This window comes from Dermacentor silvarum, chromosome 1 (assembly GCF_013339745.2).
Source record: "Dermacentor silvarum isolate Dsil-2018 chromosome 1, BIME_Dsil_1.4, whole genome shotgun sequence".
Classification (NCBI taxonomy): Eukaryota; Metazoa; Arthropoda; class Arachnida; order Ixodida; family Ixodidae; genus Dermacentor; species Dermacentor silvarum.
Genome location: NC_051154.1, coordinates 230,460,978 through 230,474,546, shown reverse-complemented (window position 1 = coordinate 230,474,546; position 13,569 = coordinate 230,460,978). Strand labels below are relative to the sequence as shown.

The window sequence follows — 13,569 nt, the reverse complement described above, 5'->3', positions numbered from 1 at the left end:
GGGAGAGGGCATCTATTCCGGTGTCAAAACCTAAAACACTCCCTCGATGTCGTTGGCATCCTTGTTTAGGTACCTTGCACAAACAGTACGCTGTTCGATTCCAGCGATGTCCGTTGTTTCGTCAGGAAGTATGGAGAAGCAGCCTGCTTTTGCAACTAGGCTTTCTTTGATAATTTCGCCACAAATTTCTATAATTTGGTTTTGTGAATCTGGGCTTAAATACGAGGCATTACTGGGGCAACTTTCCAAATGGTTCTTCAGATATGTATCTCCACAATCAGCTCACATGCGAAGAAGCGCTCTGAAAATACCTGTATTTTCAGCGGGGCCTATGCTTAAATCCATAGGGCCACTGTCCCTGTGGCCAACGAGAGCCAGATCTTGTAGCCCGCAAAAAGAATTTCCTCAATAATAGGCCATTTCCTTTCTCCTGTTTTCTCAAATTTTACTTTGCCTGCCCTGGTCCAGCTCATCGATCACATTGGGCACGCGTCCTGAAAATGTTTGGAGAAAATTATCAGCTGCTAGCTCAAAGTCACGGTAATATTTAGTATTTTCGTGTGTGTGGAAGATTGCGAGTGCGTGCTTTCATTTCTGGAATGGCTTGGACACGAGGGCTGCATGTTGGCCCAAGTTTATAAGAGAATTAACCCCATAAAGGTTCAGAATTGAAAACCTAAAGCACGCATTTGGAAATGTCAGTGCACCTTTCGCGTCAAAAGTTTATGAGAACGTTACACCCATACAGTTTCGGAATAGAAATCTATGCGCTCCGTAGATTCCGCGGCCGCTGCGAGATGCCGCAACGCGCCCGCTCGCTATCGAAAAGCCCTTGAAAGTTTGTGCTCGGATGGGGCTCCTTGCGTTACGTGACCCCAGGTGCCACGAAATCCACCCCAGGTGCCACGAAATTCAGCCCGAGTTCGCAATGTTCGTGCCGAAATGTATTTCGAGCGTGAAAAAGACATTGTATACAGAATGCAAAATGATTGAACATAGCTCGCCTACACGAACATGTCGCAGCATATGACACTAGGACACCTGAACAACGGGACATTCCGCACTCAAGAACGAATTATGGTCAACAAATGCTTCGACATACACTTTCGACTCTACTCAATAACCTCGTCTTACAAGAAATGGAGCTTCTGTCCTTATGCAGCCTGCACAACTACTTTCAGTCAAACTAATCCTACTTGTTTAATGAGTTTGTTCATATGCAATACTGTATGACTCCCCCCCCCCCCCCCCCCTTTATTTGCTTTAGTTTATGCTGCACTGAATATAGTGCTATGTTATGTTTTACCCCCCCCCCCCCCCCCCCCTATTTTTCTTCCTGTTTTCATATAATAAGACTTTCTTTATGTAATCTATATTGCTCATGTATTTATTCAATATTTCCTTGTTAATGCAGACTACTTGTTTTTCTAATTGTTAAAGTGTATTACTACCTGTCTCGTATACACTTTTTTTTGTAAATTGGCACCTTCCCATCTGTTTACTCACATGTGAGCGCCCGACGCCCTCTGTTGCCTTTGAAGCGTTTTTTGGCTGGTCAAGTTGCCTGCGTGCAACTTTTTATCCAGAACCCCACCATGCAATTCTTTTCATGGGCAATAAATATTATTATTATTATATTATTATTATTATTATTTCTTCACAGCACACAGTGCCACACACACACGCGAGGGGGGGGGGGGGGGTCCCATGTTTTTGATATACATGCATAGAGTGTGCTTAAACTACCGATACTTATTATCGATCACGTCACGTAGTGGAAAGCAGACGCTTGCCCCCCCCCCCCCCCCCCCCCCCGGTCGGGCCGATGACCCCCCCCCCCCCCCCCCGACAAAAATTTCTGGCTACGCCCCTGTTGACAATGGCAGATTTGGAGTCAGTGATAATTTTGGTGGCAGATGTAGAGATGAGAGCAAGCGCGATGGCTGCCTCTTCTGCCTCCGTGGTGGAATTGGTGATGATTGAGCTGGAGGTTAGAAGCTTTGCCTGATTGTCGGCTACCGCCAGGGCCATACGGGAGCCTGACGTATACTCTGCTGCGTCCACGTAGATCACATCATGGTCCTCGCTGTACTGTCTGTGGAGGGCCCGAGCCCTTGCTATTCTGCGGTTCCCATCTCGCTCAGGGTGCATGTTCTTGGGGATGGGAGGTATGTTGAGGTTAGAGCGGAGGATAGAAGAAAGGGGGACCCCCTCAGTAGGGTGTGTAATTGCGGTTAGGCTTAATTGGGATAATAGAGCGCGGCCAGCGGCTGAGTTAGATAGACGGGATATTTGTGCCGTAAAGGTGGCTTCTGTGAGTTCCTCAAAGGTTTTGTGGACACCGAGTTTCAGGAGTCGGTCGGTGGATGTGCTGGGGGGAAGGCGTAGAGCTATTTTCGTGCAACTCCGTAGGAGCGCGTTTACCCGGTCTCTCTCCTTCTGTCGGAGGGGTAGGTATGGAAGGGCACATGTGGTGCGGCTTATGATGTAAGCCTGAGTAAGGCGAAGTGCGTTTCGCTCACGTAGGCCAGCCCGGCGGTTCGCTATGCGGCGAATAAGTCGGGTGGTCTGTTGAGCGTGTGTTTGGAGAGTCTTTATGACTTCTCCGTGCGCGCGGTGGGAGTGTAGAACTAGTCCTAGCACGCGGATTTTGGATACTAGTGGGATAGGATGGGTACCTAGCGTAAGGGAGATGGAAGGAATGACTGAATCGTGTTGCTTGGGGCGGTAGAGAAAGAGCTCTGATTTGGAAGGGGAGCATGTCAGGCCGCGCTCCTGTACATATGTGTTGATGGTGTTTAGTGCCAATTGTAGATGTTGTTCTATTTCGGCGTCACTGCCGTGGTTTGCCCAGACAGTGATATCGTCGGCGTAAAGGCTGAAATGAATGTCGGGAATTTGAGCTAGTTGTTGGGGTAAGTGAAGAAGTGCTATGTTGAATAGAATAGGGGAGAGGACGGCTCCCTGGGGCGTACCTCGTGCTTCCAGTGTTATGCCTGGGAGGCGGTGTCCCGCGGCGCGCGTTGTGCGCGCACGAGATGTCCGCCCGGCTACCGCCGCGTGCGCAAGCGAAGGGCGAGCGCCCGCTGGAGAAGGTGGCAGCGTGTGCTCCCCACAATTTGTAGACGCGACGCATGCAAATCGCGGAAGCCGCGAGCTACGACGATGCATTTTTCTCGGCATGATCTGCAGCCGCTGGCGCTCATAACCGCGTTATTATGGCCTGACCTTGCGATTTGTTTATAAGTGCTTATTAACAAGATACTATCCACGAGGAATGCTGAGCGTACTTGTGAAGTTGTTTTTACTGCTGAAACTTTAAAACCTCGAAGTAACGCAAATCCGATTTAACGGAAGTTTTTCACTGCAAGTACAACTTCGTTATATCGAGGTTCGACTGTGTGCTGTGAAAAACAATTTTGTTGCCACATACAGTACTCCACATAAAGTGTTAGTGGCGTCAGGCATTAAAAAAAAAAGAAAAAAATGTGAGCATAGCATATCTCGTTGGGAGCATATAAGAAAGGCACATGATTTTCATCAAATTACCAACGCTAAGGCTGCATTATTGGCGCAGTGTCTACAATAGAATCGAACAAAGTGCTTTCTTAGTATGTTCCGATTGAATTATCGTGGACGGCAGTGCCTGCGAAGAGATGTTTATGCTTGTTGTATTCAGCTTACTCTTCAACCTTGACAAATATTAGCTTCCTATAATTCCACGACACAGTGAGGCAGAAAACTGCTGCTGGACACCCTGCTCAAATATTTGCTCACATATACGCACATAGGGAGTGTCACTCACGACCTCCTCTATAAACTTCCCACCTGCTCATTGACGCCACCCCTACGGCGGCGCGCGGACCTAAAAACTGTTGCGTAGAGACCGAAAGTGCCGCCAGGTGCCGCCTGAACTAACCCCCACAGCAGACGCTGTGACGTAGCTCACATTGAGTGCACGGCGGTCCTGGCGCACTGCTGTGCATATTATTCTGTTTTTCGTGTTTCTAACGCGTAGATTGATGGATTCACGGAGTTTTAACGTCTCAAAGCGGCTCTCTGGCCATGAGAAGTACCGTAGTGGAGGGCTCCGAAATAATGTTGACTACCTGACCCAGTTGCACGAGTGATTTTGCAGCGGGAACGCGTAGGTAACAAAAATAAACAAACTAAAATAACGTACAGCGCATGGCATGGATAATGCAATCCTTATATTCCTTTCCTTGCTTCATTTCGTACAGCGCTGCCTCGTATTTTGGTGCAAAAATAATTCGTCCATGGGCTAGTTGGTACATTGATATAGAAACCAGAGTTTCTGCAGCACGAATAAGCAGCACATATATATAAACGATGTACACAGTCACGCGCCTAAGTCGTTTACCTTTATGACCTATAAATTCCCGCTGCATAAGCTCGAGTTTCAACATTACTTTTATCATCCTGTCCACACGGGAAAATAAAAGCGAGCGGAAGGAACGGTCGTGTTTTACGTGTCGAGGTCTAGTAATAGTGATCTTCTAAGGACGAAAGCGGTAACACAACCATCGGCGTACCGCTACGTTACTACAGCGACTATTCCCGCCTACAATATTTTAAAAATGATCCCTAACACCGTTAGTTCTCGCGGTTACGGCCACTGCTCGAGCCTCGCTGGCATTGCCGCGTATATCGCAGCAGCACTGGTCCCGCGCTTTCATCACTGCTTCTGCTGCATCGTCTTGAGAATGCTTCAGATAAAAACGTGAGGAGAGAAACTGAACTCAATTCAGCAGCTCTTGCGAGCACTATACTGATCCATGGGAATGTTGTGTGGGAACAGCCTAACTTAAATGATTTAGTATGACTAATTTTGATACTCTACCCATGAAAATCTTGCGCAGAGAAACTTTTTCTTTTCATGGGATTTCTATTTTCAAAAGGACATACATTTTGGCTGTCTGTCTGCCACATTGCACCATCGTCCAATTTTTTTTTGTTCCACTAATTTTTAGATGTCACAGCCTGTTCGCAAAACTCGATTAACCTGCAAGATATAGTTCACTACTAATGCAGTATTTCTGATCAAACGCTGTATTTTCTAAATTCTTGGTTGACATCATGCGCGTGATGCAATGTACTGACATCTCAAAACCATCTGTAGCATGAAATTGAAGAACGAAATTTTATTGCACCCAGTGCATTCACCCTCAAAGTGAAATGCTCAGTGGACACGTCACCTTATGACCGCTACATATTTTCATAATCTCCATGGTCAATGCAGCAGATGCATGAAAATGTGAATTTCCTTTTAAGTTCCATGCTCAAAAGCTTTTGCAGGCAGCTGTATGTATATATGTATATAACACTTTTGCACTGCAAGAAATAGAAATGAGAAGCAAGCTTACAGTTGAAAGTTTTATTCCCTGAACATATGGTACATTGCTGCACCTGTACTTGTAGTGAAGATTCCTGTTCACATTTGCAAACATTGCATTTGCAAACATTGCACACGAAGCAGACCACGCGGAGCACATGCGGCCACAGCACTGAGTGCGAAGCGATAGGGGTAATTTGTGGCGCCACGGCATGCGGCGGCAGTTTGGCGAAATAAAAAAAAACTAGACAAGTGAAAGCAAATCTGGCGTCAGGGGGAGTGTCGGAAGTTTATAGAGGAGGTCGTGGTGTCAGTCAAGATTATTAAGGCGAAAGCCTTAGCTGGTTCATGGGTTGAAAAATTCGATGTCTGGTGTTATGGCACCAAAACTGTGTGCCACTACCAAGTGGCCCACAACCTTTGGTGTTAAGATGAATTTAATTAAGATATAGTTACATAAGGCACTCGAACCCACAATCTTTGATGGGAGTCGAACTCACGACCTTTCGTGTTAACAAGGGTTAAGTAAATTAAGGTAGATTTAATTAAGGCACTCGGGCCGCAAAATTCAATAGCACCAAAATTGATGGGAGTCGAGCCCACGACCTTTGGTGTTAATTAATTTGGAGTTAATTAAGGTAGAGTTAAGGCATTCGAACCCATGACCTTTGGGGGAAAAAACAATTAATAGGAAGTAACAATGCATTTGAATGAGAATGGCAACTGATTTAATGAATGTCTCGTGTGCGCAGGCTTTCAACTTTATCCTCTTTAGCGTAAGCTAAAGGGACTAAACTTTTTGGACTTGGTAACATTAGCACCAACTAGGGGTATGCGAACATTTGAAACTTTCAAATAACAAATCGACTATTGTCCTATTCAACTCGTTGCTCGAATTCACAAGTCACTATTTGCAAATATGAATATTCTTTGAATTGTTTTTGAATATATTTCACATTGTAAATTGTGCACAGTCAACGGAATACTGTAGGAAAAATGTTCTTTATTTACAAAAACCTTTATTCGGGCTATAGTGAACATAACATAGTGGAGTACACTGGTCGCTCAGGGAGCAGAGTTTGTCTAAATCTTGATCATTTGCACTCGCATTTCATTGAGACACGACATTCTGCAGTGGGTATTGTCTGGTACTACACTTGAAACGGTATATAACGAAATAATGGATATAACGAAGTAAATGAAATACCCTTTGATATCCCCATAGAGATCCACGTATTTAAAACCTCGTTGTAACGAAGTGAAATTGTCCTTCCAATGGATATAACGAACTAGATTAGTCTCTGAAACCAAAAAATACCCGGTTGTTTAGAAGAACTTTCTGTGGGCCTAGTTGGTGCATATTTGACAAATTTTTTAAGGTGCAAACAAGAGACACGGCACAAAAGGAAGGTCAAACACAGGACCATTGCATTGCCTGACCGGACCGTTGCGCGCCGAGTACATCGCTTTCCGCAGGGTTCGGCACCGCAGAAATGCATCGTTGAGCAACACTGGTCTTTCTCATCGCCGCGCGTAGCTGCGCACCTGCACACAAGCAGCAGCTCACTATAGCACTTCTCCACTGACCTCTCTCTCTTGTGCATACCTGGCTCAGCGAGCCGCGCCACACTGCGTGGCTACGCTCGGCGGTGCAGGAGATAGTGCATGCACTATTGCATGCACATATGCATGCACATCCCCAAATCTTGGGAAAGTAGGCATAAAAAGGTTTCTTTTATTAAAGGAATTGTGCTCTTGATGACGTATATTTGTTGCAATAAGGATATTTAGGCATAATTTTTTTATTACTGAGTGATTCCGTAGAAAACAAGGCCAGCAGCCAGAACAATTGTAAGGGTAGCAAAGATTACAGTGTTGTCCTGTGTGCTGGCTACTCGGTAAGACAGCAGCACCCAGCCACGCTCAGGAAAGTCTGGGATGGTCCGTAAAGAAAGCTTCGCTTTATAAATTTTACAGTATGCAGCGCACCTTTGCTTTTATGACATGTGCTCCTCTTACTTGCACATACCTACAGGTGTGAAGATCTGCACCCTTGAAGATATTCTAAACTGCGATGCGGAGGAGGGGCCAGACAGCAAAGGACCAGCTGACAATTGCCCCTTTCGTGTGCTGCCGACGACAGGGCCTGTCCTTTTGGTGGCACTTAGTGCAGATGACACTACGCTAGCGGTTGGATTGTTGCGGGATGGCATTCCTGTTGCCGACATGTATGATGTTCGAGGCTTTGCTGGCCAGGTAAAAGTTCGAAATAGCCTTGTGAGACAAGTTTAAACTGCCATTGTTCATGGCCACAATCGTGGCATATTATTTGATCTATTGCTGCAGGCGCTGGAGACAAGACCTATCGCAACGGTACGGCTCAGTGCACAGCCGGGCGTGATCCTGCAGGACTTTGCATGGAACCCAGCGGTGTGTGAAATGTTTGCTGTCTGCCTCGGTAGTGGCTCAGTTTCCATCTATGAGCTTTCTGGAGAATCTCTAAAAATTCTCGGCACACTTCCACCCTCTACAGGAGGCACCGCTTGTGAGTACCTTCCTGTTACATCCAATTTTGCTTTAATATACTACTGGTGTTCTCATAATTAGGTTCATGCAAGATTTTATTATCTTTTTTAGTAATCTTGTAGTGAGATAAGGGTTGGAGTAAATATGATGCAACCATTTATGCAGCCAAGCACATGCATTCTTGGTGGATAGGGGCCAGTCAAAGGTTTGTCCAGCTGTTTAAGCCTGGAAAAAGTTACTTTCTGAAAGTTTTGTTTTTGGTAGACTTATATTGACCAAACTAGTGCAGCATAGGGACAGTAAGGGCCACAAAATTATGACAGAAGTGATGCACTGGATGTTAAGTGAGTTTTGGTTGTGTCTCACACTCTCTAGCGAGCTTTTGGCAAAAGCTACCAAAAATACCAAAAGGTATTGTATCATCTTCATGCTTAAGACAATAATCAACTTTTTGTGATCTTGCTTTTTAGTAAATCAGGTAATTTATAAATTGAGTGCAAAAACTTCCAATAATCTATCAAGTACATATTTTTGTAGAACACACTATTATTGATAGGGATATTGGCTACTATGTGCTTTGTTTGATCCTTGTAGCCATGACATTCTTACCTAGAGCTTGGGCAGTCGGGCTGTTTTATGTTGTGTACAATGACGTGCTATAAATCATCCACCCAAGTGCCCATGGACACCTTGTATTGCCTGTACTCCATATTCTTGACCGGGGAAATGGTCTTTCCAAATTTTCTGGTGAAATGAGTGCACGTGGCATGGTGGATGCTTTGGTTATCGTCATGTATGTGGTGTGCAAATTTAACGCAAAGAACAATTAAGAAGCACAATATAAATGAAATGTGTCAATGATGTAAAAAAAAAAGCACTTGATAAGAGAGCAGTAGTAGTGTGGCAAAGTACATGTGGAAAAACAATGCAAAAATAGCACACAATGATCCAAACAGTCAAAACAAATAGTCCTGGCAACAGCATGTCAGGCACTGAAGCACTTAGGAAGTCATGAAATAAAATTTTATTTGCATGTGAAAGTAGATTCATTATGAACAACGTTGTTATTCATTATGACTCAAGCACTCTGGGAATGGGAGAACTGTCTTCAGCTGTAAGGGAAATAGCAGGGGTGGGAATCCTGTGCCAATAGCGCCATTTTGATACTCCCATAAATTCAGTGCCAATTTGAGGTGAAAGCGGAAAAGTGACTGAAATCGCACCACGCTGTGCCAAAACAACTTTGACTCCGGCAGGCAGCAGCCAAAGATTGCCGGTGCAGTACTGGGTGTTGTGTGGATGGTCTTGGAGGTCTTGTAAAAGTAGCTTTCATATTGTGACACAAGAGCGAAAGAACGATGCACGTCATAGCTTGGGGGGCAAGACGAATGTGCTTGGTTGAACACAATCTGCTGGAAACTTCCTCAGGTGGGTCAGAAGAGCAGGGCAAATCGAGCTGAACAAGTCCCGCGGAGCAATCAGTCAACGACAAATGCGCCTGATAGAAAATCAAGACCCAAAATAACGTCGTGGGGACATCCTTCCAGAATAGTGAAAACAGAGGTCTGACGGCCGGCGACACTGACACGAGCAGCGCACATTCCTACGACGGCCGGCGTTCTGCCGTCGGCCACCCGCACAACACAGGACACAGCAGGTGTGATGACTTTAGTCAGGCGTCGACAAAAATGGTTACTCATGACAGAGATGTGCGCGCCGGTATCAATTAAAGCTGTTGCAAGGACACCATCCACATACATCTGAAGTAAATTTCTGTCCGTCGGCAGGGTCAGCAGAGGAATTTCAGTCCGGGTCGATGTAGCAGCGTCACCCCTCGGAGCTGCACCAGCAGTTTTCCGACGAGCGCCGGTACATGGGCGACGGATAACGGCGAAGAGTAGCTGGGCGAAGCAGAGGCCGTCGAGGAGAAGGCGAACAACTCGGCCGTGTAGGTGGCGAGGTCCCAGCACGGTGGTAAGGCTCTGTGGGCTCTTCCGGCGGCGGGCGACTACCTGGTGAGCGATGGTCTGGTTGGAATGGAGATGGAAATGAGCGTGTCCAGGTGTTGCGGCAGTGACGAGAAATATGGCCAACACGTCGGCAGTTAAAGCAAATAGGCCTGTCATCTGGTGTTCGCCATTCCATTGGGTTACGATAGGGCCGTGAGAGGTACTGCTTCCGCAGAGCCGGGACAGTAGTAGTAAAGGCGTCGGATCGGTTGATGGGGCAAACGGAGGGAACACCAAGGTTCGCCAGTTCTTCGCGAACGACAGACTGGATTAGGGAAACCGTCGGTCGAAAATCGTTCGGGGCATATGTCTGGGAGTTAACCGGCGATGCGGCCTCTATTTCTCGGCGAACGATGCGCACAATGCTTTTGGACGTGGTCGGCTGAGGCGCGGAATGGTCTCCGCACGATGATGTAGCGGCTGTATTTGGAAGATGGGTATACTACTGATAGGACAATTCGACGGCCTTTAGCTTCTTCGAAACGTCTGCATTCACTTATGATGTCGTTGATGCTAGTGCAGTTCTTGTACACGAGCAGATTAAAGGCATCGTCAGCTATGCCCTTCAGCACATGGTTCACCTTTTCATCTTCCGGCATTCGCTCGTCCACCTTGCGGCAAAGGGCAAGAACGTCCTGAATATATGCCACGTATGACTCGGTTGACGTCTGGGCGCGAGTTCCGAGTTCCCTCTTCACGGCTCGTTGTCGCCCAACTGTCCTAATTGTCCTTGTTGTCAACTGTCCTGCAATGACTCTAATTCATCAGCCAGGATGCGTCCTCTTGAATCGGCGGTGGCATATCCCCAGATACCATGTTTGGTATTGAAGTCACCCCCTATGATGATCTGAGTACCATTGGCCTCGTGCAACAGCTTCGGAATCCATGCGTATTCGTTCGGCGATGGGGTACCACTACGTGGTCAGTAGTAGACCGAGGCCACCACCAACGAGTGCTGTTTGCCTTTGCCGGGTAAAGCAAGCTTGACTGCCACGATCTTCCTGTAATGATTGCTAGCTTGCGTTGTATCCATGAGTATTGCAGTACATGACTTGTGAACTAATACTGCTGCCTGCCCTTTCTGCAACAGCACTAGGTCTGTGCCCCTTCCGGAAACGTGAGTGATTGTTGGGTGCGTGAAGGTCTGATAATTATGTAATGAAACTGGGCCCGTAGTTTCTTGAAGCAGAATGATGAGGGGTTTGTATTGATCAACTTGATACCTTAACGCTTGGACATTCTGAGAGATGCTCCTGCAGTTCCACTGAATACATACAGTGTAGACCGCTTATAATGCAAGTCGCCGGAGTCGTGAATATCTGCACTATAAGCGGTGCTGCAGTATAACCAAAACAACGATTTTCAAGCCCTGTACGTATGCAAAACATGTAGACGAAGCAGCCGCGCATATCCGAGAATCGGAAGCGTGCGACTGGGAGTTTTGCATCCATTTAAATTTATGAACGTTGAAAGGTTAATGTCCAAGTACTCACGATCTTCGCATGAAGCAGACAAAGTAATAATAAAAAAAAATGTCTCAGTTTCGCCCGAAAGGTGAAGCATCAATTGTGATAGCAAATTAGTAGAGAGCTATAAGGAGTAGGGATAGTAGTTCTATTGGCTGCATAAACTTGACACAACCGCTTACTAACTGAATTAACAAGCGTGGTGTTAAGGCGCACAAGCAAACATGAATAGACTGGATGACCGCAGACAACCACTGTCAAAACGCGGGCGTGGGGAAACGCAGCCGTTGCAGCGAGCGAAGGTTCGTGCGGTCTATCGCTTCAACGGAAACTGAGCGGCGAAAGCACAGAGCATACAAAGGTCAGAGCCGTGTGGAGATGGCTTTCAAGGTACGGTGCACGCGACAATACTGACAGCCGGCACAGGCGCGAATGCATTTGTTGGCAGAGTAGAAGCCGTCCACCCCCCTTCCCTCCCTCCCTCCCTCCCGTGCTGCCTTCCCGCTTTGCTCCTTTCGCGTGGGAGATTGCGTCGCCAGTTCCCCTTGCGCCCGGTTGCAAGATACGCATTTGGTGCAGCAGCGCAGCGTCGCCCCCTCCTCCCTCCTTCCCATACCCCCATGGCCCTTCGCGCAACGGTCGCGTTTACTTTCCACTGTACGTTCGCTCTCCGTGATAGCGCGTGTCCCCCGCGCGCTTTCACTCGCAGATATGGCACGCGTCGACTATTTTATCGCCCTTGGACTCGTGCTCCACGTCTCGTACTCCTCCTCCGCATCGCCCTCGTTGATCTCCTCTCCAATCGGTGGGCGCACCTTGTTGAGAAGCCCCTTCTGGGCAAGATTTTCCCGCGGAAGCCGCATTATAACCGGTATTTCGTCTCATGCGGCTGCACTGTAAGCGGTATGCGTATACATGGAGTGCTATGGGAAAATTAACGGGAGTCTGAAAAGACCGTACTATATCCGGTCCTGCACTATAAGCGGTTACGTTATAAGTGGTCTATACTGTATCTTGTTGGGAGGTTTCATGATTAATCCCGGCTGCGGTTGTGGGCTCGCCGCCAATTCCTCTTGCATTCGTCTAAAGTAGCCTTATGCTGGGCTAGCTCCCGCTCGTTGACCTCTTTGTGTTGCATGATAACCTGTTCTTGTTCGATGGCTCTCTCAATTGCCTCCATACGGGAGTTCAATTTCTCGAGAAGTTGCATGATGGTGTTCATTGGCCGGTCCGCTGTAACGAGAGATTTTCTTTCGACAGAAGCAGAGGAGTTCTGGGGCACACACTGCGTTTCGGTGTTTGGCAGCGACATAGCTTTAGATTGCAAGGTGTGCTCTGGTGGAATTGGAGAAGTTTTCTTAGGGTGTGCTGGAGCAAGTGGTTTTGTAGCTTTTCCGATCTGTGGTGGGTTGATTGCTGCTTGTGCGTGTTGTCCTTGGGAGGCTTGTATCCAAGATGTGATCTGCTTTTGTGTAGCATCTAATTTCTGCTGTATTAAGTTTTCCATTTGTTGTTGGAACTTGCTCCAGGCGCCTGCCGAGACTGCTTGGACTTGCTCAAAGTGTTCGATCTTATCCTCAACCTTGCTGTTACTTTTTGCTCTGTTCGAAGTCATTACCTGTGACCATGTCTTGAGAGGAGTGCCTGTACTATTAACTAGTGGTGGTTCCTGCTCTCCAAGTTCTGTTTCAGTAGCAGGAGATTTCTTGGGAGGTGGCGAGCTTGCGACTTTACACGCTCTAGTGGGGCAGTTGGGGGCCAGAGAAATATGCCCCGCTGCCTGGCTGGTAACGCAGAATGGTGTCTCTTCACATTGGCTGTCTTCCTTATGCGTTCGACTGCAGTGACGACATGCCGCCGGCAAGGGGCAGAACTTGGCCATGTGGCCCAGCCGGTGACACCGGAAGCATGCCAGGGCCCTAGGTCGGTGCTCGTACACTGGGACAATTTCGTAGTCCAAGGAGAGCCTTCTAGGAGGATGTGGCGTATCAAACGTGACCAGAAGCATCTGTCTTTCCCATGATTCGAAATCCCAGAATGTTAGCAGATTCGCAGCGAATGTGATTGGCAATGTATTCCTTGGTGTGCTCCGGTCGAATTTTCACGACCCCCTTGCTAGTGACTTCAGCAGGTTGGGTTGCATCCACTATTTCAACAGGAATTTTACGCGCCTCACCTGAAGTTCCCGGCGTTAGTGTAAGCTCGCGCTGTGCCA

At 47.2% G+C, this 13,569-nt stretch overlaps 1 protein-coding gene across 5 annotated transcripts in view; it reads left to right on the top strand.

Moving 5' to 3' along the window:
- LOC119436883 (nuclear pore complex protein Nup214-like) overlaps positions 1-13,569 on the top strand; it is a 253,473-nt gene that overhangs the window by 28,425 nt on the left and 211,479 nt on the right. For all 5 annotated transcript variants that reach the window (XM_037703911.2, XM_049660065.1, XM_049660067.1 and 2 more), the window contains exons 4-5: positions 7,389-7,609; positions 7,700-7,898. In XM_037703911.2, the coding sequence (XP_037559839.1) occupies positions 7,389-7,609; positions 7,700-7,898 (420 nt within the window). The remainder of the gene's footprint in view (positions 1-7,388; positions 7,610-7,699; positions 7,899-13,569) is intronic.